The sequence below is a fragment of the Triturus cristatus genome, chromosome 11 (assembly GCF_964204655.1).
Source record: "Triturus cristatus chromosome 11, aTriCri1.1, whole genome shotgun sequence".
NCBI lineage: Eukaryota > Metazoa > Chordata > Amphibia > Caudata > Salamandridae > Triturus > Triturus cristatus.
Window position 1 is genome coordinate 62,438,947 of NC_140594.1, and position 26,874 is coordinate 62,465,820.

At 44.8% G+C, this 26,874-nt stretch overlaps 2 protein-coding genes across 3 annotated transcripts in view; one reads left to right on the forward strand and one right to left on the reverse strand.

Moving 5' to 3' along the window:
• PGAM5 (PGAM family member 5, mitochondrial serine/threonine protein phosphatase) overlaps positions 1-26,874 on the forward strand; it is a 175,490-nt gene that overhangs the window by 141,510 nt on the left and 7,106 nt on the right. The window contains exon 6 of one of the 2 annotated variants that reach the window (XM_085633371.1): positions 5,734-6,014. The exons of the other annotated variant lie outside the window; for it this stretch is intronic. Within the exon in view, the coding sequence (XP_085489497.1) occupies positions 5,734-5,943 (210 nt within the window). The 3' untranslated portion in view covers positions 5,944-6,014. Of the gene's footprint in view, positions 1-5,733; positions 6,015-26,874 lie in introns of those variants that run through there. 2 annotated transcript variants of the gene reach the window in all.
• The window catches only part of ANKLE2 (ankyrin repeat and LEM domain containing 2), a 115,210-nt gene continuing 102,855 nt past the window's right edge, over positions 14,520-26,874 (reverse strand). The window contains exon 13 of the mRNA XM_085633366.1: positions 14,520-16,900. Coding sequence (XP_085489492.1) covers positions 16,678-16,900 — 223 coding nt within the window. The 3' untranslated portion in view covers positions 14,520-16,677. The remainder of the gene's footprint in view (positions 16,901-26,874) is intronic.

Here is a 26,874-nt window from a genome sequence, read left to right on the forward strand (position 1 = left end):
TTCTATAATGTGGCTATTCTGTCTCTGCAGGTATGTACCCTCCTGTAGCTTACTTTGTAAACAGGATAACGTCTGAGATAGAGCTAATTTATTTGGAGAAAAAAAGAGTTTGAAATGCTGCTTTATTTCAATGATTAAATGTAGTCATTAATAAAGCGGAGTTTCACACCATTTGTTTTTTAGACAGCATTTAATGTGCATATAAAATCTGCAACACTGCCTCGCCAATGCAGATACTAGGCCAGGGCAGAGGCTCACAATGAATGCATCTGTAAAACAACTTTGGGATCCGACTCTTCATGAAAGTCGAGTCGAAGCACTCTTAACAGATTCGCTCTGTTCCCAAGAAGCAGTCAAACTCAACCTCCAAACTGAGGATTTAACCAGAATACTCAAGATCTGTCCATGATCTGGAACCCAGAGAAACTGCTGTAGTGTTGGTGTTATTACCACATACGCAAGCAACAGAGACGGCATGGGCAAAGTGGGCTCTGGCCCAGAGCCCCATCCTTTGAGGGGGCCCGATAGCCACAAGTGGTCTGCAGAGAGCATTGCCCGAATGACCTTTAATAATTTTTAAACAGATTGCTTTAAATATCATTTTCCTTTCATTTATTTTGAATGTGGGTGATGCGTGAGAGTGTTGGACATTTTGCAGAGATATTCTGTGTTATTATTTCATGCAATATTCATAAAGTTTCTTTTAGAATGAAACAGGATAGCACATTAGAAATGGGACAGATTATTTGCAATAATGTTAGCGAGCTGCTGCTGTGTTAAATATCGGAAACACACATCACTATCACTGAATACTGAATATATTATAAACACATTTATTGTTTGGACGAGTGTGACCGGGCTCGGTCAGTGACCTGGCTACAGACGGTATGAAAGAGTTGACACTGGATCATAACTACATTGCTGTGCTGAAGAGTGGAACAATTTACATTCCTTTTAGGAGTGCAGACGGTGAGAGCTTTGTTTGTATTGTGCCTTACGTAAAGGAAACTGAAACTCACCCTGCTTCTACTGATTTATAGCCCAGAGCTATAAAGTGGGAGAAAAAGAGAATCCCAGTCTTTCGCGCCTATGGCATACAAGCGGCTGAGTATGAAAGGCGCACATTGCAACTCCAGATTAAGATTTTACTGGGGAGGCCAGTGCTTACCGATTATCTGCTGCTTAGATATAATGTGTCAGGCAGGAAGCGCGGGTTCGTAGCAGTTCAATACTGCTTGTGCCACCTCCATGCTAGCAGGCTTTCAGGGACCTGCTGCTCCACTCCGGCCTCACCTGCTGCTTGCTCGGCACACGATCAAGACCTCTGTGCCAGAATTTGAAAGACCAGTGATGTGCAGAGGCAGTTCAGCAACAGCGTCATCCTCTTCGGCCTGCCCCGCCCACGCTAGGCTCAGTTAGGCCAATCTGAGCAGCTGGTTTTGGTGAGGGCAGGCAACAGCTATGAAAAAAGGCCTAAAAACATTAAATGAGAATAATAGGCTACAAAATTGACATGCAAGGCACGAGCTACTCACGGGGCTTCGGCGAGCTACCGGTAGCTCGCGATCGACCGGTTGGAGACCCCTGCTCTAAGGCATGGCCCCTTGAAATGATTGATTGATGATTGATTTGGATACTTGTAGAGCGCGACTATCACCATACGGGTATCTTGGCGCTGAAGACTGATGAAACCATACTGAAGGCAGACAGGACAGAAAAAGGATTCTGAGTTATACTTGGGATAGAGCCAGGTTTTGAGTCCCTTACGGAATTCAAGTAAAGAGTTACACTGTCTCAGATTCATAGGGAGCTTATTCCACATGCCGGGGGCTACTGTACTGAAGGCCCTACCGCCTAGCCGAGAACGTTTAACTCTCGGGACTGCCAATAGGCCTGCCGTGGAAGAACGGAGCTGCCTAGTAGGCAGATAGCGAGCAAGCTTATCCTGCAGAGGGGCAGGCCCTAATCCATGCACTGCCTTGAATGTCAAACACAGAGACTTAAAGGAAACCCTCTCCTACCGGGAGCCAATGCAGGTCGCTCAGCGCTCCGGTAGCCGAGGAGCTACGTCGTCGATCAAGCACTAGTTTAGCTGCTGCCGATTGTATCCTCTGCAATCCCTGGAAGATATACTGCGGGGCCCCCAGATAAAGGGAATTGCAGTAATCAAGCCTGCTTAATACCGTGCTACGTACTACCGTGGCTCGCAGTTCCCTAGGAAGTTGGGGTAGAATGCCACGGAGTAGTCTTGGCAGGGCGAAGCAGACCGAGGCGGTCTTACAAGCCTGGGATACCATCTGAAGATCGTCGTCAAAAATTACCCTGAGATTGCGTACCTTACTGACTGGTATCAGAGGATTCTCCTCTGGAGAGAGTCTAAGTTCAGGAATGAGAGATTTAGGAACCCTGGTTGGAGAGCAGAAGACCACCTCAGTTTTACCACTATTGAATTGGAGGGAGTTCCTTCTGAGCCAGTCCGTAGTTTGCTTTATGCATTGCTGGAACCGGTCCAGAGGTAGCGCATCAGCCCCTTCTAGAGAGAAGGCCAGCTGCGTATCGTCAGCGTAGTTCACCAGGCTGACTCCAAAGGATTTAATTAGGGGAAACAGGGGCCGCAGGTAGATGTTAAAAAGGATGGGGCTAATTGCCGATCCCTGCGGCACCCCGTGCACAACTGGAGATCTGCTAGATGAAAAAGGGGTCATGGTGACTACCTGCTGTCTGCCTTTCAGGTAAGATTGAAGCCATTGTAGCGCTCTACCCTTAATGCCTATCTGCTTCATTCTCTCCATCAGAACAGGGTGGCTCACCGTGTCGAATGCTGCCGACATATCGAGAAGCACCAGAATCATGGCATTTCCGTTGTCGGCACGCATTCGAAGATTATCCAGCATGGTAATTAGAGCCGATTCAGTCCCGTGACCGGGACGAAAACCGAACTGATCCCTGTCAAGCAAGAGGTTCTCCTCCAGATTGCAGGACAGTGTTTTGCTGACTGACTTTTCAAGAATTTTCACCGGATAAGGCAAGAGTGAAATCGGCCTGAAGTTAGCTGGTACCAAGGGGTCCAGATTCGGTTTTTTAATCAGTGGGGTTACCACTGCTAATTTCCAACAGTCCAGGACCGAGCCTGCCATCAGAGACTGGTTGCAGATCATCCTCAAGCCGGGGAAGGTGTTACGCCCATATAATTTCCAGAATTTACAAGGGAGAGGGTCAAGAGGGGAGCCAGAAGACACACTTTCTATTAGGCTGTCAAAACTGTCTGGGAGAGTGGTAGAAAGCTGTCTAGGGTTGCGGTCAGTGAGACATCTCCGTTGCCTGAACTGGCGGGTTCCTCAGAGCCATCCTGATTTTTGTCATGTAGAGTATTAACAATGTTGGCGATTTTCTCTTGAAAAAAGGAGGCAATTTCGTTACATAAGGCTTGTGAGGGAGCTACTCTGTTGTTCATACACTCCGGATTAGATAGATCGCGAACAATCTTAAAAAGGGCTTTAGTCCCGTACAGAGCTTGGATAATGGAGCTCGCATAGAAGTCTGTCTTGGACCTCAAGATCAGAGCTTTATATTGTAATTGTATCAATCTCAGATCTTTCTTATCGTCCTCGGTATACCTTCTTCTCCATTTCCTCTCTGCTTGCCTGCGAGAGAGTCTGAGTTGATACAGCTTCTCGTTATACCAGGGCGCTGACCTCTTCCTCACCTTCTTTAATGATTTGAAGGGAACAGTGTGATCAAGAACCTTAATTATCTGTTCCGTGAAAGATCTATAATTTTCATCCACGGACTTAGCAGAGGAAAAATAGCTGACATCTGGTGATAGAGTTAAAGGGCCAGCTTTGGCCAGTTTGGCCCATTCTCTGTCCTTCCTATAAAGCCCCTGCTGGCTGGGCTTGTTCTTCCAGCGGCGCAATGCCATACTCATATGTTTAAGGGAGTGGTCAGTCCAGTTCAAGGGCATAATCCTTGATATCCCCGTTGTAGTTGGGTTAGCAAATACCAGGTCCAGAATATGGCCCTTCTGATAGGTAGGGCTGGCCACCAGTTGATGGAGATTTAAATTAGAGCAAGTATGTTGGAGGTCTCTCAGTTGGCTACCTAGTCCTCCATCCTCTGTGAGATTAAAATCGCCTAATATGATCATGTTGGTGTGGGCAAGTTTTAGATTAATAATGGTATCGGCGAGGAGATGGAAATGTGTAGTTGCACCCGGGGGCCTATAACATAACATCCCTGTGAGTAAATTCCCGCCGGGAGACTGTAAAGAAAAACCCATAATTTCTATCCCCCCTACCTCATCAATCTGAAGAGGTCTGAAATCTAATGAGTCTTTAAAAATCAAGCCCACTCCGCCTCCTCGACCTAGGCTTCGAGGTTTATGGAGGATTTTGTAACCACTGGGACAGGCCGTGCTCAGGGCTACTGTGGACTCGGTCGTGGCCCAGGTTTCTGTGATAAAAAGGGCGTCTAGCTCTAGGTCTTCCAAGAGGCCATGGGCATCAGAAGAGTGTTTAACTAGTGACCGGCTGTTAATTAGTCCACAGGAGAGACTAACGCCCAGAGAATCATCACCCTTAGGTAGGTTCAGCTGCAGTAGTTCTCTGCTGTATACTAGTCTACCGGGTATGTCATTCGGCAGGGCAGCATTCCTGGCGCTGGGCGCGGTCGAGGCGCAGACAGGCTTGCCTCCGGCGCGCGCGCTGCGCGCTTGCATTGAGCACCTTAAGTAGGTAGGCGGAGGTGTACCCTTGACAGCTAGAGCACCGCCCAAGATGGCAGCCGGCAGTGGCAAGCAGCAGGTTTCCCACCCCCAAGATGGCGCTCCAAAAAGCAAACGGGAGATCGTCACGCTGAAAGCAGCGTGTGTGAAGTATTTGTTTTTAAAGTGCGGGTAAGTGGGCATCCGTGAGTAATTTACAATGTAGAAATTGAGTTTTTTCCGAAGAAATCAGGACCCCCAAGCAGGCGATGCACAGGTTTAAAAAACGAAGTACAACCAGTACCTCTCGACGCAAATGACGCAAATAAAAATTTTAGCAATAAGAAGTTACAACACACGCTGTCACTCACGCTGACATTCAGTATAGTTCACCGTCATCTAGGTTGCGCGCTTGCATTGAGCGCCTTAAGTAGGTAGCCGGAGGTGTACCCTTGACAGCTAGAGCACCGCCCAAGATGGCAGCCAGCAGTGGCAAGCAGCAGGTTTCCCACCCCCAAGATGGCGTCCAAAAAGCAAACGGGAGATCGTCACGCTGAAAGCAGCGTGTGTAAAGTATTTGTTTTTAAAGTGCGGGTAAGTGGGCATCCGTGAGTAATTTACAATGTAGAAATTGAGTTTTTTCCGTAGAAATCAGGACCCCCAAGCAGGCGATGCACAGGTTTAAAAAACGAAGTACAACCAGTACCTCTCGACGCAAATAAAAATTTTAGCAATAAGAAGTTACAACACACGCTGTCACTCACGCTGACATTCAGTATAGTTCACAGTCATCATAATGTCTAAAACCCAGCGGTCTGAAGTGATTGAGGACCAATTCAAAAAGAACTGGGAGATTCGTCCTCCAACTGGAGAAAGGGAAAAACTGGGAAGAGGGAACCCTTGATGTACACAGTCATTGTTTTTTGGAAGAGTTTCCCCTGTAATTAGATTTTCCTCTATAAGATTTGCCAGACTGCTGCCTGTAAGACTGCTGTGGCTGTGAGGAATAACGTTGTTGTCCTTGGTTGTAGGAGCGGTACTGGGAAGAAGACCCACGAAAGGAAGAGGAGGTGCCGCGGACGCGCGCACCCCAAAAGGGCTGCTTCCGGAACTGGAGAGTGCCGAGGGAGCGAGCCGTCTCCGTGTCCTTCTTGATGGCTTGCAAAGCGTCCTCCACATGCTGGACGAACAAAGATTCTCTGTCATACGGCATGTCCAGAATTTTGGCCTGGACCTCCTGACGGAATGAGGTGGAACGAAGCCCACCCTGTCGTCTTAAAACAACCGCTCCAGCCAATTGACGAAAACCCGTGGAGGCAATGTCGACGGAGCAGTCGATGATTTCGGAGGATGCCCTCTCACCCTCTTGCAGAATCTTCCGGGATAAGCTTAACCAAAGCTGCCATGTCAGACCACATTTGTCGATCGTAACGACCGAGGATGGCCAAAGAATTTGCTGCTCGGACTGTTGTTGAAGCCATGGTCGAAAACTTTTTGCCAATGGCATCCAGGCAGCGGCCGTCACGATCCGGAGGTGACGAAAGCGGAGACGATGGATTTTTGGAGCGACGTTGCGCCGCCTGGGTGATCACCGAGTCTGGCTTAGGCTGAGACACCAAGCAAGCTGGAGAAGAGTCCGGGGCCTTGTACTTCTTCTCCAGTCGCGGGAGCACTGCCGGGATGGAGTTAGGCGTTTTCATTAGCTTAATGCCCTCGTTCCAGATAAAGTCAATAATGGGCACAACCCGTACCTGTTTCTGCGGCTGGGACTTGAAGTCGTACAGAAAGCAGTCCTCCTCCCTAACCACCATGGGAAGGTGAAAAGTTGAGCCGCCCTTTCCATCAGCTGATGGAATCCTGTTATGTCGACAGGTGGTGAATTCACTGGCGATGTTGGAGGTGATGCGGGTGAATTGATTTGATAGTCATCCCAGTCCGCCATAGAGTCTTCATCATGAAGCTCTCCCTCCTCCGTATCCAGATTATCCCCAACGTCATCTGTTGCAGGGGGAACCAATGCAGGTGTGGATGGTGTCGGCATCGTTGGCAACACAGGATTAGACGGAACGGCAGATGGCGTCTCACGTGGAGAACTATGAGAGGAAGCCGGAAAGCGACGATTGTAGTCTTCCAACATAAATTGAAGATTGGATATGAGCGACAAAGGGAGCTGCGCCATAGGAACTTGTGCAGGGGGATGTTGCTCCTGCTCCTGACAGTAATAGTCCTGCGAATAGTCATCCTCCTCAAAATCTTGGCATTTTATATGAAGCTCAGAAGGACTACGAGCATCTCGAAAAGAGGACTGAACATAGTCATCAGAACCCGAAACTTCCTCATCAACCGAGGGGAAGAGCTGATGAGGTGGCCGAGTGACCGGTGGCATCATGACAGAGTCCAGCACAGCATGGCGACGCTGCATCAAGGAGTTGTCCACCGACCCTGGCGCTGGTGTAGACATTGGCACCAAAGGCATGGTTGCAAAATTTGACACCTCCGTCGTCGAGGCGATCGTCGACGAAGTCGCCGTCGAGGCGATCGTCGACGAAGTCGCCGTTGACGAGGCTGCCGTCGACAAAGTCGCCGTTGACGAGGCTGCCGTCGACAAAGCTCACGCCGACGAGACTGTCGCCGCCGCCGACGATGCTGTGACTGTCGGCGGCGATGACTTCTTCTTTATTATCGTCGACGAAGCTGTAGACGTCGACTGAAGCGCCAGCTTCCTAGTCGTCGACGAAGAAGATAGTGGAATCGTCGACGAAATAGTCTTTAGGAAAACGCACACCACTGTCGACAGTGAAAACGTCGACGAAGTAGTCGTCGACGACGCAGGAAATCTGCTCGACACCGTTGTCACCGAGGTTGATGAAGTGGCAGATCTCACGTTCTTGCGCGTTTTTGACTAGAAACATGCGCTGACGGAGTCAGAGACGCCTGAGAGCTAGGTCTCGGGGGCGCTGGCGTAGTAACAGAGACTTGGCCTGCAGACACTTCCTCAAGATGAAGTCTCTTCTTTTTCAAAAAGGGAGAAGGCAAGTCCTGAACACTACTACGCTTGGAGGAGACTCCTGTTCGAACAGAGGCCACACTTTCCTGCTCAGAAAGGGGGTTATCCGTATCCTTCAGTTTTTGAAGCCACAATGATAGGCGACCCTCCCTGTCCTTCAAAGTCTTTTGAGAGAATGTTCTACAAATCTTACAGTTGGCCACCTTATGGTCAGGGATAAAGACAATAGATACATTTTTCATGAGGGTCCTCAGAAAAAAGTCTTAACTTCCCACAAGATGAACAGGGACGGAAAAGAGACTTCTTACTCGAAGACATGATGAGAAAAACTCAAACCAGACCAAAGACTGAGCAGAGCTTAGGGAGACTCCCTTCACACGACGTGCGGTAGAAAATCTGAGGGCCTGAGCCTCTGAGGAGAAGGTGCTTGCGCCTGATTGGCTAGAGTTTGGACTGTAAAACGACAAGGATATGTCAGTAAAGTGATTCTTTTTCTCAATGCTTTCCTGTGTGTCAATACTATCCTATGGTATTTTCACTTGATATGTTATTTGAATTATATATATAAAGTTTATTTGGATATGTATTTGCTATTATGTGGTTATGTATATGTATATACATGATACTTATTGCTTTTTATATACCGTGCGACTCCCACTTCGACGACGGGGAATATTCAAGCATGTGAATCTATGAAAGACACCCCAATACTGGAGAACTCTCCACTTCTCTCTCCCTCCAACCAGGCCAGCTCAGGACCACAACTATACACACAATCTCAGATTGGACAACCCAGTCCAGTAACCAGCTAGCCAGACTATCATATGAAACATAAAAGGGACCTGCAGAGCTGTTCAAAGCTAACAGCATACTGAAAACCATAAAACTGCGCATCTGGCTCTAGCACTTGATCATCCAACACACTGCTATGTGATACGTCCCATAACACAATAACCGCACCTCGGTGGTCATCACACTCACACGACATGAAAACGCTTCCCATATAGGATCAAATCAAAATACAAAATCTTTCCAACCAGACAGCCAGCATGGTATAGCATGCTACTCAAAGGGAAGCGGTTTGGCACCTCACATAAGGGTAAGTGCAATAAAAATGCTGCAATACACTCTTTAAAGGATACATTTAGGAACAGAGATGGGTATTCGGGGGCAACAGAGTACTACCTCCTTTTTTCACTATAAGAGGAAAAAGGGGAAAATACCACACTGCTATTTCTATCTCAACTATTCCAATCTAGTAGATGAAAATGGTTTTATTGTCCACAATATTTATTCCAAAGACACAACTCTAACTTTTACTTAGATGCCTTCAAATTTGTCATTTCTTTATGATTATGTTACCTCAGGGCTTGCCTATTCCAAGCCAATGCTAATTTTGTATTCTGCAAAAGCAGTGGACCACTATTTTTTTTTTCCATTTCAAATAGCTACTGTTGGATACAATCACCTCAGATGAAAAAATGCTGGGTGGCACATGGAATCAATCAGTGCCAGTAACAGAACAGCTTTAAGCTAAATCAATCGAATCTGCAAACGCTATTATCCAGTTTAGTAAATACAGACACCACCAATATTATACAAATTTAACTATTTCTTACCCTAGCTAAAAAACAAAGTTAGAAACCCAGGTAAAGGGTTCAATACCTGAACACTGTTGTAAGAAATGCTTCAATCAGGTATCTGCAAAACCTCATGCCTGACCGGATAAAACTAACCTGCTATCGCATTCGCAGCTCAGCACTCTGGTAAATTGGCAATTATATATGATGATACTTTTCCTAAGTATGTACGTCTTCTTACATTGCTACATGTTACAGTTTGAAGTAGTTTTGTGCAGATGTTTGCCGTTTAGAAAGCAAAAATGGATTTGCAGCATGAGAAAAAAAAAGACTGCCTTCTCTGCACCCGAGTGTTAGAACTATAATAAACATCAGAGGATTTGTTGTTCAACAGGTAAACACCACATTCAACAATAAAACAAATTCCTGGGTTATGCTTCTTTCTACATGCAACTTATCAACTCACTTCCACTACTCTTCACTCCCATATCCCACCAGCTATCTTCCCCCATTACTCCCTTCCACTGCTTTGCCACTACTTTCTTACCACCTAAGTTTCACTGTCACACACACACACTTCTTAACCAACTTTCCAACCCCCTTGTCCACCTCATTCTTCCCCTTCTATCTATCCTTTCCATTTCCACAAACATTCTGTTCAAAACCATAGCTTACTACCCACTTTAACCTCTTCTGCTTAAAGTTACTTGTCCCGTTACTTATTTTGTGTGTTGTATGCTACACAAAATAGTTAGGCCCTACTCAATCATCCCTACCTATCACTAAATGCTCTCAAAATGCTAGTTAACAAGTGTACTTCATATATTTTTTATCACACCGATTCATTATACAGCTCTATTTAAAGGATTCAAACAAGATCCGATGAACTAAATTTCTCCTTTCTACATTATTTACTCACACCACCTAAATGACCCCTCCTCTGTCCGAAACGTATACTATCCCTTCTGCTACTTCACCTGCCTATCTCCCCAACCCTTCAAACCTTTCTTCATCCATTTCAAATATAATAAGCGTCCAACCCCACCCAACGTTACCGAACAGATCCCAAGCTCGATGACCTTTCCCCAAAAGCGCCAGCTTGACAACCCAAACCCTACATATTCCTGGGACGACTCAGGGTTGCACTTTCATCAAAGCCACATGCAAGGTTAACAGCAGATGACACATCGATAATCTGTTGCTGGATATTAATCTCAACCTACTTATCACAGAAACTTGGCTCGGAATAAATGCTGGTCCAATAATCCAGAAAGCAGTTTTTTTCAGATCATACAGTTTTGCAGGGATCATGCACACATGAAGGGAGAATTGCAATAGTATACAGAGGCACTACTTCCTCAAAGAAATACCATCTCAGAATGAGGTCAGTCTGGAGGCTGAATGAGAAAGCTACTTACCTTTGTTAATGATCTTCCATAGCTCTTGTGGGCCTGTAAATCGTGTTGGCTTCATCTCAATGCCAGAAGTGAGGCCATCGTAGCCATATAGCACCAACCATGCTGCACTGACATTTTCCCACTGATTTTTTTCACGCCCTTAAGGGGCACAGATGAGGTAACAACAATCAGTCTAATGCAGTGCAGTCCAACAATCCATTTAAAAAAAAATAAAGTTGAACCTTTAATAGGGCTAATGGCCACCTTTACATCAGGGACGAGGGTGGGTTGGACGAGGAATTTTACAGATAAATCACACACTGCAGGCTTGAATTGGACTTTTTAGGTGACATTCTAAGCACTGCACTGAAAAGAAATTGAAGGGCGCCGAACACACAACGAAGGGTGCAGAAGAGGGAAATGACATCAGTGCATCATGGTGGGCACTATATGGCTCTAGTGACATCACCCTACCAGCAGGGACAGCATTGAAACGTTTCCAGAGCCAGTTGGGCACCTGTTGATATTGATCAGGGGAGGAATTTGCAAGTAGATGTATCCATTAGTACATCCTAATCAGAGTGATGAGAACATTTAAGTAGCAACTAAACAGCAGGGCGACCAACATTAAATGCCAAGAGCAAATACAATGTGCTTAAATTATTTAGACAGCACAAATATGAATACATTTCCTATGAGCAAACAGGGGGTCAGTTTCACGGAAGCGGGAGGGGTAAAATTAAGGGAATCAGGGAATACATCTTGGTTCTCATTCAAGATTCAAAACAATGGGCTATGTAAACTATACTGTGTGCGTCTTTATTTTAACTCCAGTACATAAACTTTTTTTTCTTAAACTACAAGAATTAAAAAATACATAAATACGTGCAAGTAGGGAGGCCAGAGCACAAACAAAAGATCTTCAAACATTTACAGAAAATTGTTGACACTGGTGTTGGCACTCTTCAAGATTTAAAAGTAACAAAAAAGATATATATATATATATATATATCTATATCTATATATATAGAAAATATTATATGCTGGAGACATCTTCCTTGCCCAGAAACAGCAGTGATCAGAACTCTGTACTGTTTTTACTACTCCCAGTAATGCGGCCTCCTGATCTCAAAAAATATAAACCAGTACCTTATAGACTGCATGGGTGTCATTTCTTTAAAACACATCTCAGGTCCTTATGGGGAATTAAAGAATAAAAACAAGAGCCTCGCAATAGACAAAAATATACAATACCACCTACATGGCCTTTTGCAATCGGTCAGTGCTAACCTCCAAATGCTACACATATTTACTGATAAAATGGCTACATATTGATTACACCCCTATGCCCCAAAATGGGCAGTTGTCTACTTAAAGTAGTAATGTTAGCTCCCTTCATTTAGGTGTGTAGGATGTCCAGCCACTGATGAATAGTATACAAAGTAAAATGATTACACCAGTAGGTTGGCCTCATCACCTCACTTCCGTTTTAGACTAATCAACTGGAATTATAAACTCAAGGCTACAGTAAACATGAATGTTGGAAAACTTGTGCCATCGCATGCATTAGAAGAGTAGCAAGTAGGAAAGAAATCATGAGCTGGCATTTGAGAGGAATAGACAGATCAGAGCCGAAGATTACCTTCCAAAATGGCAGAAGAGGCAGACATTTGGGAGAAGATGTGAACAAGAAACCAGGGTCAGTGAATGAGAATACAGGATTCAAACCTTTTGAGGTCATCCGTTTGGATACAAAGCAATTCAGGACACTCATCACAAACAGAGTTCTCAGAATGGTTAAAGCAGCTTTAATTTCTTAAGAACGCCTATGTTAATAAACAAATAATCATGGTCCCCTTCCCAGACTCTGAGTTTGTCTTGCACAAATTAATGGACAAAAATAAGCATAGTATGCTTTAACATGTGATAGGGAGCTGGCCAATAAAAAAAAAAAAAAAACATCAGGTGGGCAAGTTGGGATCCTACTCGCTCACTCGCAGTACTTGTAACATTTGTACAGGGGCAGAATGCTTGTTTCTATTGCATTGTATAAAAAAAATTACCATAAAATTCTCTCTGCAACCGACACCCCTTCCTGCTCAGCGAACCTTCAGAGTTATAAAAAATAAACTTAATGTTGATAAGGCTCTCGTTCTAATTGGTCCTGAGCACGAGAGACTAACGGCTACCTGCATCTTATATTGAAGACGGAGATGGTGGGTACACTTAGATCTCAGAGATAAAGCTCAAAGCCCTAGAGTAGGTAGGTTCATTTTGCATGGCTCTCCCATATCACACAGTGTAGTGTCTTGAATTGAAGCTCTGTATAAGGCACATGATTCTTTGAGGAACCAATGAATGCACCAGAAGAAACTCAACAAGAATTAGGCTTCCTTTACAGACAAAGCCAGATGTAAAGGTTGCGGAGACCAAAACATTATTCAGCCATGAGTTTTTCAACCACTAAAGGTGCTTCCACACCAGGATCCTGGAGACAACTATGGCTATCAAGGAATAGCTAAGGAGGAGAGGTTGTACTTGTAATTAGCACTTTTTGCTCAAATGCTGTTGGCAAGCTGGTTCATGGAATAATGGGATCTCAATTTCCCAAAAAAACAATATATTTGGTAAATACATTAACTATATAGAGTGAATGCTTGAATTTAAAAAGGTCTTACGTGGTGATCAAGCTTTAAGAACGGACTCCTTTAGGGTCATGTGTATGGTTCCCAACTGTAATTATTTGGCTGTTTCAGCTTGAAATTCCCTGTGTTGTTTGGAGGACTTTGGAGCCTAACTGAAGAGGTATAATTTTCTTCCAGCATTAATTCTTTGCAAACAGCTTTCCCGGTGCTCACATGAAAGAGAGATGGATGAAGAAGGCTCAATTCTGACCCTTAGAAATGGACAACAGCACCTGCCATTCAAACCAAAGTAAATTCTGGGGAGGTACAGAAAGGAAGTAATAGAAGGTGGAAACGGGGGAAGAAGGGACCCAAATACAGAGTTTGGAACTACTATATAGCAACCCAAAGAAGAATGGTCCCATGCAAACAAAACTATTATTAGGTCTGTGCTGAGCTTTTATGTTAAGATGACAGCACTAGTCTGAATATCTACTTTATTTAGGATATGAAAACAGATCTTCTGTTCTAGTACTCAGTCTAGAGCATCTTGTGAAATATAAGCTTTCCTCAAGAAACAACTACTTGGTGCAATTACATTTATTTGCACAAAAATGTGTATTGGAATTGCTATGTAATAGTAGGAGTGAACAAATTAATGAAAACAATGCAAAAAAGCACCGGGGCAGCCAAGGAAAGCAAGCTCTTTATGGCCTCCCAACTAGATAAATAATTTTTTTAAAAAAGAGTAAGGCCAAGCTGGTGCATGGAAATTAGGGTTTGATGGTTTTTTCCCCTGTGATTTCATCTGTTGGGTGTGCGAGGGCTGATCCTATACAATTAATGGAAGGATGCTGAACACAAAGGTAAAATGCTTGTTGGTGCTTCCCATCCCCCCGTGTTCTGTTTGGTACCAAATTATTCAGGACAGGTGCCACTCTGTCCCAACATTCAGCTTACACAAGAGAGCAAGAAAAGGGGTGATTGGCCTTGGAGGATAGTTGGAATACTTCAACAGGAAGACACCAGTCAACAAAAGAAATAGACATCATGACTGTATATCTTAGTTTCAGATTTCATGCGCACTTAGTCAAAACAGTGACCTACACAAAACGCCTTCCAAATAAATTTTTTTTAAAAACCTGTGGTACAGTTTTACAAGTGTGCTTCATTTTCCCTACCACTTTAAAAAAAAAAAAAGCAGCAAACTGAATTAAAATATGTATATATTTCACATACAAGGCACTAAAAAGCTTGCAAATGTGTATCAGGTGCAGTTTTGAAAGTAGAGTAACAAGTTACACACAGGTAATACAGCTACAGCTCGACTTGAGCAGGGAAATTAGTTCCTGTCCTTTGTGCGAGAAAATGCAGCCAAAATATGAATTGCTTGGCCCAGGAACCAACAGGTGGACAAAACGAAACCACTACATTTCCAAAAGTTGCACTGTTACACTCATCTATAAAAAAATATGCATGGTAGAGCCACTATGTTTCTTTAGCCCCTACACACTGTGTATTGGTCCCACAGAATTGGAAAGCAGATGTGGCCACAGACCCAGAAAGTGCTTTGTGCCCAACATATACAGCTGGCATCCAATGTCCCCTTTCGCCTTTTTAGTATAAAGATTGCCACAGCTTGCTCAAAGTGAGCAAATAAAGAATTTCATGGGCACTACTGGGGTAAAATGAAAAGTCAATTTATTTCCCCCCCCAGTAGTGATTTTATATGCACTTATTTGTTTAGAACATCTATTTGCATCAGGCATGAAGAACGGGTGAAAGGGCAGCAGCTTTCATTATATCCAAGAGTGCACTGTGTGAATATTAACCCTTCGAGTGTAAATATTTAAACCTTGGTCATGAGCAACTCTTGCTTACACCATGCCATTATTACTCCGTTACAGAAGGCAGGATGTAGTGTACGCACCTTGTAACAGTCTAATTTTTTAAGAAATATTCCTGCTATTGTGTGACCAAAAACAATATAGAAAAGTGCCTACAACAGTTTATACAGCTTCAAAAATATTTCACATGAACAACATCTACAAGAACAATTGTTACATTAAACTTTTTTCTTTTTAACAAGGATGAAAGTCTTTTCACAAGGCAGTTTTACAGCACCTTCTTTCATCCCTGCTAGACTCCCAACAAAACGTAACTAGTAACCACACCGCCCTCAAGGAGGTTTAGCAAAAAGGGCATTAATGACATCCTGCCACTCATGTTAGACACCAGAGCTCATTATTTAAATGACAAGCAGACCTCAGAGGTGGAAGGTCACAATTCTTATGAAGATGTCAACAGTTGGAACTAGTGATTTAGAACTCAGAAAGCGCAAGCATGTGCACAAGCACCCCTTCCAATCTAATGTGGAGTACAGGTTCAGCAAGGATAGCACTGCTCGAAGGGCACATTTATCGAGCAGGAGCCACAATCACTCAAGAAATACCCCAGGTCTGATTGAGAGGATGGAGAATGCTGCACAAGCCATTAACCCATCAAATATTTGAAATCACTTTAATAACGGTTACTAAGTCACAGTGGTTATGAGAAGCTCTTTGGGCTTTTTTCCTATGAAGGTTCCGCCCCCGCACGGCATTGTGCAGGTAGAAGGGTCCCCTGATCTTGCACTTACGTAATGTGCTTAAGTTCTTAAGTGCATCTTAGTCCCACTCTTCAGATAGGGGTTACATTGCAAATTATTGCTGATTGTGTTCTGTGGCATAAACAACCCTCTGAAAAAGGTAGATGGAGGCATGAGTGGTAGAAAATGATCAGGAGTTTCAACCTGAAGATAACAGTACAACAGAAGGTTAAGGTCACGGGCCAACACTGCAAGAGTCGCTTGAGCAGTCTTTCAATACAGGACCTGAAAAAAAGCAAGATTTGTCTGACCATAGCGAACAGGCTTCCTTTCCTGTGCCAAAAGTGTGCAAGAAAACCAATCAATAACTACATACCAATAAACGTATACCACATTAGCAGCCCCAGTCGTCTCTGCAAGCTATTCACTGGATAGTATCAATTTAGAATGTTCTTGTGTGCTCTGCCACCCAGAGGCAGTTAGCCCGATACAGGAACCCCAACTCGTTGATGGTCATGTGTCAACTGAGGACTTTCCACTGGAAAGTAGACTTAATAGTACTGCTGGTCTAATACTTTAGGGTTACAGCTTACCTACGTGATCACCGGATTATTCCTACCCTAGTAACACGGAATGAAGAGTGAGAGAAGTACAGGAGAGTGAACAATTCAGCCCAAGGGGTACTGGCCAGGACTGCTAGCACGCTTCTTAGTCACATGAGCAACAGCATACTCTATAGAGAAATGTAGCTTTCTGACCCTGGAGAGTGGTCTTCCTGTTCTAGAGGGTAGATGGATCAGAAAAGTGGCGCAGCTTTGACAGAAGGATTTGGCTTGCAAAGGCTGGGCTGTACCGACCAGGGCTGGCATAGTCTGAAGTGTTGGCATATTTCCCGGGGCTGTTTGTCAAAGGACTGTTCCTGCCCAGAGTGGAGTTGTTTGGAGAGCCAGGTGTAAAGGATTGGGTCTTGTGCTTTCCTTTAAGTAGCGCAGGACTTGGCCAACTGTAACAAGGGAGAAAATATGGATCAACATTTAAATAATAACAATAATAATAATAAACACTCACATGTACAACTATTGAAAAATAGAGCACTTTAACCTAAGTAAAGAAATAAATACAGACTTACATTATTGATAAAAATGCACAATACAAAAACCAACTTACTTTGATTAACTTACGAACAAGGGTGTATATAAGTAAAGTGGAAAGATTCTGAGATAATCCCTCTTAATACAATGGATATCAGTTTATTTGGAAGAGAGGATGTCCCTCTGTGTGCAGTTGAAAATCTTTGCAGAAACCAGGAACAAGTTCTGTAGTTTGCATTAGTTGAGTAGGTTTCAGACTTTCCATCTTTAATAGCAATAAGATACGGAGGCATTTTGCTACCAAGAGCCCTTGCCAAAAGGCCTATTTAGGCTTATTTAGCTGTTGCAAAAAGAACGAGTTACTTACCTTCAAGCAACACCTTTTCTGATAGACTAAAAAAACGCCGATTCCTTCCCTTGTGAATGTGAATTCCCCGGAGGTGCCAGACTGGATCTGTAGAGTTTTGATAGCAATTCTATGTCAGAACCGGACACGAGAATTATGCTTTTATCTTTCTTCGCTTTAATTCTATGGCAGGACGGAGGAGAGGATTATGCATATCTTCCTTCACTTTACCATGCATAGCAGGTTTAAATAACATCGTAAAAAAACACTATAAACACAGTCAACATGACGGGCTACACATCCCATGAACCACGGGGGCGGGGGGGGGGGGGGGGAGGGGGTGGGTGGGTTGTCTCTATGGTAATCACAGTCCAATCCTGAGACAGTCCACAGTATATATATCCCAATGACGTCCCTTCCGTTTCCTATTTCTTCACTGCTCGTCAGTTAAGTGACATTCTTTCTTTCCTCGCTTATCTGACGTGTTTATGGTAGTATGCGTAGCGGTTTCAGGCATGTTTATTGCAATTACGTGTGTTAATGCTTTGTGTAGTGCAGTAGGCTGTTGTCTGAGCGCTTTCCTTCCCGCGGACCTCGAGGTGCCCTACGCGCGCTGAGGTGATCCCGTGAGGTGCGTCATTGCCGCGTGTGGTAGCTTGGTGACAGCGCTACCGCGGGCTTTGAAGTGCGATTGGGAGCGCGGGGCTGAGCCGATTGCCGGCCCGCGTCCCAACCAACTCTCTCCGTGACACTGTGAAGTGTTGAGCATCCAGAAATGAAGCAGAACCAATGAAGATCTGTTTGTAGGTTCTTTAATGTAGAGAGTATCCAAGAGACCCCATCCTTCAACACCCAAGAATAACTGACACAGTGTTCAAGGAGTAACATTCTCCCTCAAGTACATTCCATATTAGAATATACTAACACAGTATGACATAGCCAAGTGACATATGCCCACTCTAGAACATCACATCATCTCCCTCTTTCAACCTAGAACACTACATCACCTCCCTCTTTTCCAAAACAACAAAACCCAAAACAAAAATAAAAACATAAGAATAAAATGCACTGTGTCAGACAATAAGCCTTAATCTTGAAATCTTTGAGGAATTCTCCTCAACCTGATAGGTCTCGACGATTCAGGAAGAGAAGAAATGGAGGGAACAGGTACAGCTTGAGACCCATCTCCCTCTACACATTTGGAAGGACATTTTGCAACCCTGTTAAGATTCCAAACTCTATGATCTTGAGTTCTGACAGCATTGCCTAGAAGTCTTATTACTTTAATCGGTTGACCAAATTTTGACTTCCCGAACCTCCTTTCAGGTAGCTTTACCCTGACCCAATCACCCACCTGAATAACCGTTTTCTTAACACCCTTCTTATTGTCATACAACTCCTTTCTCTTAACCATTTTATCCATTTCACGAACCCTCCAACCTTCAGTTTTGTCACTAGCACCACCCAGTTCCAACCTTCTTGAAGTTACCCAAAGAGGATTCACCTGCGTGCTGGGGACCCTTCCTCTAAACAAAGTAAAAGGGGAAACACCAGTAGAGGAATGAGGCGTGACTCTATACTCATAAACCTTTTTAACAACAGCTTCCTCCCAGTCATACTCAGACACTAATGCCAGCTGCATGGTTTCCTTGAGCACCCTCACAAACCTCTCAACCACACCGTTACACTCAGGGTGATACAATGCAGCCCTTTTATGTGTAATCCCTCTTTCACAGAAAAATTCCTCCACCATGCTGGACACAAACTGCACTCCATTGTCTGTTAGCACAGATGCTGGCAAACCTTCACCAGCAAATAGATCATCAAGAAAGTTGATGACTGCAGCAGAATCTACACTGTTTACTATTTTGATGACTGGCCACCTGGAAAACATGTCCACACAGACCAAAACATACTGATCTCGAGACTTCACCTTAACCGGTCCAAGAATGTCTACAGCTATGTCCGTCCAAGGACCATTTGCTTGCTTTCTGATAACCATGGGTTGAGTCCTGCATTTAAGAACCTTGTCACTACCCGCACACTGAGGACACGAGCGCACCAATCTTTCAATCATAGTGTCCATTGCAGGCCACCAATAAACTTCCCTCAGTCTTTCTTTCGTCTTTGCAATGCCCATGTGACTGGAGTGAGCATTCTCAACCAACCTTTGGCGTACTACACTAGGAACAACCAGTCTACTTCCTCTAAAGAGAAGCCCATTAGAAAAAGACAACTCGTCTCTAACATTCCAAAAACCCTTAATCTCCTCATCACACATATGTTTCTCACACCACCCATCACGGACAAAACAGACAACACGCTGAAGAACAGCATCATCTCTCATCACAGCATTCCATTCATCCTCAGTAACCACCCCCTGGGTGACCAGACACACACTCCATTCTCCACCAGAACCTTCACCAAGAAAATAATCTTCCTCCTCATCACCTTCATCCGAAACAGTGGTCCCACCAAGTCTTGACAAACAGTCAGCAAGAATATTGTTAGCACCAGGCAAATACTGGACAACAAATTCAAAATCTTGCAATGCAACGACCCATCTCCTTATCCTATGTGACACACGGTCAATCCCTTTTTTTCCGAAAACTTCCTTCAACAGTTTGTGGTCTGAGACTACAACAAACCCTTTACCCCACAAAAATTCTCTCAGTTTACGAATCGCCCAATACACGGCTAGAGCCTCTTTCTCAACCACCGAGTAATTGCACTCAGCCCCTCTGAGAGGCCTTGATATAAACAGAATGGTATTGTCCCCTACATCGCCAGACTGTAGTAACACCGCACCCAGTCCTTTGGAGCTGGCATCAGTCATAACGTATGAATCTTTAGTAGGATCAAAACTGGAAAGATTAGGAGCTTTTTTCAGACAATCCTTAATCAAGTCAAACTCAGAACTACAAGATCCATCCCACTTGAATTCACAACCTTTCTTTAGTAATGCCCTGATCTTTTCTGTATTTTGAGCAAATCCAGGAACAAACTTATTATAGAACTCTGCCATCCCTAAAAACTTTGTGAGTTCATCTCTACTTGCAGGATAATTCAACTTATAAATGGCCTCTACCAAAGACGGTTTTGGCTTAATCCCTGAGCCAGAAATCATATGGCCCAGGTACTCAATCTGCTTCACATCAAATTTGCACTTATCCAACCTGAGAGTGAGTCCAGAATCCTCCAACCTAGAGAGAACTTGATTTACCCTTTCATTGTGTTCTCCCAAACTCGACCCGTACACGAGGATGTCATCTTGATAGATTTTGACCCCACTAACACCCCGTAAAGCATTTTCCATCACCCTTTGAAATACCGATGCAGCCAAAGGGCATTCTAAGAAATTTGAAGGTGCCAAACGGCGTGATAAAAGCCGTCAAATCTTGGCAGGAGGGATGGAGTCTGACCTGATGGTAGGCCGAAGATAAATCTAGTGTAGAAAAGTGTGTGGCTTCACCTAACGAGGACAACATTTCCGTGATGTTCGGAAGAGGGTAATGATCTACAACTACAGCTTTATTCAGTTCTCTCAAATCAATACATAACCTGGCCTCTCCGTTAGCCTTTTGGGCCATAACTACCGGAGAAACCCACTCTGTGGCTTCAATTTCTTGAATGACCTCACTATCCAGCAATTTTTTTAATTCTTCTTTCATTTTGTCTCTTACCAATAAAGGAACATTCTTGACTTTAGCCACCACGGGAATAGAATCCTTTTTTAGTTTAATCAGGTGTACGTACTTTTTAAGACACCCTAGTTTCTTTTCGAACACTTTAGGGAACTTACTTATCCATACACTGTTATCAGAGATGGAAGCAACAGTGGATAGATCCCTCAAACACACCGAAGGAGATTCATTCGGATCTAAAAAAAACCCAAGATCGCGTTGGTGTGACCAACTGATTAAAGAGTCCCCTTTCATTGAGACATAAATCTTCCCAGCCGTGATCCTCCCTTTGTAATCTATTGTTCCCATAAAATATCCCAACAGGCTTATGACCTGACCACCATAACCTCTAGGAATAATGTCAGGCTTAAATAGCTTCACTTTGGTGATTAAATATTTTTCATAGAAAATTTTTGCTACTAAAGTGATCTTGGCCCCGGAATCAAACAACATATCCACATGATTGTCATTAACCAAAACATTCTCTATAGGACCATCTGCTGACTGACTGCAAATTTGTGATACAATCAGATCGCCCTCATCTTGCTCATAGATATCTACCTCACTCACCTTTTTTGTATTCTTGCTAGACCTACAACACTTAGAAAAATGCCCTTTTCTTTTACAAATGGAACATGTTGTTTTCCACCCAGGACAGTCTTTAAAGTTAGCTACATGTCCTGCATTTCCACACCTAAAGAACTTTACTGAAAATTTAGGATTCCAGTCCTGACGTAAGGTCTTAGAGGAACTTGATCCAGATTGTACCGATGACTTAACCAAATTATCAGAATTCTCATTAGGTTTTGTATTGATCTCTTTGACATCCGTGTCAGCACTTTTGTCAGTGACCGAACCCTTTTTTATGGCTTCAGAACAAGCTTTAGAGTGTTCGTGCATTTTCAATGTAGTGATAACTTCTTCCAACGGTGGATTATCTTTCTGCCAAAGTGCATCTTTCGCCTTCTCAATCGAAGAACCCAACATGAGTTGATCTCTAAGTCTTTCCTCCAAGCTACCAGCGAACGAGCAAGTGGAAGCTAGTTTGCGCAACGATGTAACATATTGTTCCACAGTTTCATCATGCCTTTGAACTCTCTTACCAAAATGATATCTTTCTAAAATCATGCTCATTTTTGGTAGATAATGTAAATCCATTTTCTTAATGCAGATTTCATACTCATTGAGGGAGTCTCCATCAGGTAAATCTGGAAGGTGTTCAAAAACTTCTTGGCCCTCTGAGCCCAGGCAATGTAGAAAAAGAGCTGACTTCCTCTCTGCACTCAGAGACGTGCCACAAACCCTGGCGTAATTTGCAAAAACCTTTTTCCATTTAATCCAAGGAATAGTTGGATCACCAGGAGAAGATAGAAAGAAAGGAGGAGCAGTAACGTTTTGCATGACTGCAAGCAGAAATAACAAGAAGCAAATAACCCAAGAAAAGATTAAATAAAATATTAAGGCAACCCAACCTCTCTTTTATACACAACTAAAAAGTCGTGTTTGTAACACTAAGAATACATATACCTATACTGCAGTAAAAACAATAAAGCTGTGCAGATCAGCGTTGATAAAGCAATTGAAAAAGAACAACCATGCTGTGCAGATTAGCGTAGGCCAATAAATGTCACGAAACAATTTTAACACATAAAAAACGATCTGCAGTGAAAAACAGTAAAGCTGTGCAGATCAGCGTTGTCAAAGTAACTGAATCGCTCGATTAGCGTAGGCCAATAAATGTCACGAAACAGTTTTAACACATAAAAAACGATCTGCAGTGAAAAACAGTAAAGCTGTGCAGATCAGCGTTGTCAAAGTAACTGAATCGCTCCACAATACCTTAGCAGTTCTCGGTCGATCCACAAGCCACCTCTTTTAGTTAAGAAAGCCTCCGCTTCTTTCGTAGAAAAAAAAAACAAAAAAAACGCACTCAGGAAGCAGTAAAACACCAACCTTGTGCCTAACGCTGAAGAGTTGCCAGGCAACGCAGCAGAGACTGCGCAGTAGGTGTCTTTTTTCTGTGTGAGTGTTTCCGCTCGTTGACGTAGAGCGTACGGAAACGTGAGCAACTCGTTGCGAGGCAACAGACTGTGGCAAGAAACACTGGGCCCAAAACACGGTAGGTTGCTAGGCAACCCCTCGAAGACTGCAAATGCCCTGCGCTTATTCCCGGAAACTTGAAAATTGGATATGAGACGTCGGGACAGACAGGCCTCCACCAGCCAGCCAGCCAGGCCTGCGAGGAAACGCGGTGAACAGCCGCACTTTCCAACGGAGATCAGGGAAATGTCAGACGCCTTCAAAAGATCATGGAAATACAGCGGCAATGTAAAGAAGATAGCGGCGGAGCAAGGATGCGAGCACTCAGCCTGAACTTGAACTTGAGGCACAATAGGAAAGCCTGAGATCCGAAGAGAACAGGATGACGATTATCGGTGAGTTGGGGTCTCTTGTTGATTTCCACTCGTCGCCAAAATGAAGTGTTGAGCATCCAGAAATGAAGCAGAACCAATGAAGATCTGTTTGTAGGTTCTTTAATGTAGAGAGTATCCAAGAGACCCCATCCTTCAACACCCAAGAATAACTGACACAGTGTTCAAGGAGTAACATTCTCCCTCAAGTACATTCCATATTAGAATATACTAACACAGTATGACATAGCCAAGTGACATATGCCCACTCTAGAACATCACACACTGCTTCGCTGTGATTTTTCTAGCCCTTTACACGCTATTGCAGCGCCACCTTGTGGTGTCTGTTTATTTTTTGTCAATTTCAGGGAGTTTGACAGCTCGGGGTTTCCCTTGCTGTCTGAGCACCGGAGAGGGGGCTGCCTGGTGGATTTGAAAGGTGATTCTGGTGCTCTCACCCTCATTAACATGTCTTCTTGAGAAGACCATTTTTACTCCTCACACAGGAGGCAGAAGTACAATGGCCACCAAAGAGTCTCCCTCCTGCAGTGGACCATGCCCTCTCGCAAGCCATCTCTAGGGCGCTGGCCCCCCTGCAGGAGAGGGTGGATCAGCTAGCCAAGAGAATCCCAGGGGTGTTTAGTGACCCTAGCTCGGCGGCTGCGGGTCCCAGTGGCTCCCAGGGGGAGAGTAAGAAGGCGGAGAGTAAGAAGGCCATGAAGCGTCATGTGGGGCACTTGGAAGGATTTGACAGACTGAGGGAATCCTTCCTCAAAAGTGTGCGAAAGCTTAAACACGCACCCTGCCGGGAGGAGGAGGAGCCTGGAGAAACTGGCAACGCTGTCACCCCCCAAATAGGACCCCGATTGTGGTCTTTCCCTGGAAGGGGAGGGTGTATCGGAGGGTGATTTTTCCTCCGACCAGGATAAGGACACGGGTCGTCCTTGGCGCACGGGTTCTCGGTCCTCTGAGTCCCAGGATGGGGACGTGGGACATTCAGACATGTTTGAACCCACGGAGATCTACCATCCTAGGTCGTCCGAGTGGTTACCTGATGCCAAAGTGGTGGACTATGTGGCGTCTAAGATTCGCCAGCCTCTGGAGAGAGAGGTTAGAACTGGGATGAGGGGCGAATGCCCCCGGCCTTCACTCAAAGGGAAGGTGGCGGACACTTCAGAGAGCGATGACAAACTTTGTACTTTGTTTCGCAAAATATATGCGAGACCCTAAAAAAGGTATAGATAGATCCTGGAGAAATTTTCAGGATAAACTCCTTGACGTAGTGGGGCCTTTGACTCAGATCATTCAACTGAGCGAGCGATCGAAAGAATCTGGAAGCCCTTTGTCTACGGACATAGACGCGGGTTGGGCACGGCGAGCGATATGCCTTCTCGGCAACGCAAATTGTGCCCTTGCAGCAGAAAGGAGGAGATCCCTTCTTATAAAGATTGACCCGAAATTGGGGGATTTGGCTACCTCTGAAGCGGGACCCGTGGCTCAGGGTAAACTGTTTGGTGAACTGTTCGTCAAAGAGTGGAACAAATTTGTCACCACTTTTTTGGCCCTGGACAAAGCTCAGGTCTCTATAAAAAAGATTTTTCTGGGGTGTGTTTTTGCCGGGGCCGGAAGAGGCAGGGGTCGCTCCTCCGGCCGCTACCAGCAGCAAGGCCCCTCCAATAGAGGTCAACAACGCGGAACAATGGTTGTAACAATGGTCACCAGGGAACCTTCTACCCCAATTACAGTTTCTTCCCCTCAAGATCTAGGGGGGCGGCTTTTAGTCTTCTCTCATAATTGGGGAAAGAGATCAGACCCATGGGTATTGCAAACGGTCAGGGGTTTTCACATAGAGTTTTACGGCACCCCTGTTCAGACGGTGAGCCCAAGGCCCTTACATTTCTCAGCAGAAGAGGAAAGTTTGATAGAGACCGAGATTTCAGATCTTCTAAGGAAGGGAGCCGTTTGCAGGTCGGTACTTCACCCGAATGGTTCTCTCAGCAACCTTTTCCTGGTAGAGAAAAAGGACAAGGGCTTCAGGACAGTTATCAATCTAAAAGAGTTCAACGAGTGGCTGGTTTACCGCCACTTCAAAATGGAGGGGATACACTTACTTCGGGACATCCTCCTTCTGGATGGTACGAATCGACCTGAAGAATGCGTACCTGACGGTTCCCATTGTATCTCCTCACAGGCAATTTCTCCAGTTTGCTTGGAAGAGGCAGATTTTCGAATTTCGAGCACTGCCCTTCAGTCTTTCGTCCGCCCCGTGGTGTTTCACGAAGCTGTTGCGCCCAGTGGGGGAGATTCTCCGCCAAAGGGGGGTGAGAATGATTATCTACCTGGACGATATCCTGATTTTGGATCAGTCTCTGGTGCATCTCACCCACAACGTGACCATGACTATTGCATTGCTCAAGGACCTGGGATTTGTAATCAACGCTCAAAAGTCTGAACTGCGTCCGGCGCAGCAGATGGTCTTCCTGGGTTTTCTCAGACTCGGTCCTGGCATCTTTGAGTTTACCGGAACAGAAGGTGAAGAAGATTCGGAAAGAACGGTCACAGGTTCTTCGGAGAGACAGGATTTCACTGCGCAAACTGGCCAGAATAGTGGGATTACTTTCCTCATCAATCCAAGCCATATTTCCCGGCCCGTTGCATTACAGGGCTCTTCAGAGGTTGAAGGCTCAGCATCTTCGGAGAGGCCTGACCTATTCGGAGATCATCTCGTTATCGGAGGAGGCCAGGACCGAACTTCAGTGGTGGATCGACCACATGTCGGCCTGGAATGGTCGGGATATTTTCGGGTCGTCCCCGGATTTGGTGATAGAGTCGGATGCCAGCAGATCGGGCTGGAAAGCCCGGTTCGGAAACATATAGATGGGAGGCAGACGGTCGGAAGAGGAACTCCAGTTGCACATCAACTGCCTGGAGCTGCTGGCGGGATCCTTTGCGGTGAAGTCTCGGACCAAGGACAGGATCTCTTGTTGCATCCTCTTGAGGATGGACAACATTTCGGCAGTGCAGTATATTTATCGACTGGGCGGTCCCCGATCACGGGACTTATCCAACCGTGGGAAGGATTTCTGGCATTATTGCCTTAAGAAGCAGATCTCAGTCACGGCGGAGTACATTCCCGGCCTGCAGAACACGGTGGCGGATTGGAACTCCAGGAATTTCTCCGATTCCAGCAACTGGCGACTCGATCGGGCAGTCTTCCTGGCTTTGATGGCCAGATGGGGCCCTTGCAGTCTGGATCTTTTCGCCTCACAGTTGAACCATCAACTTCCGCGCTTTGTCAGCTGGAGACCGGATCCGGAGGCCATTGCGTGGATGCTTTTCTTCAGGACTTGTCGACGGAATATCCTTATGCTTTTCCACCTTTCATGATAATACCCAGAATGGTGGCTCAGGTTTGTCGTCAGGCGGCGTCCATTGTGTTAGTCACT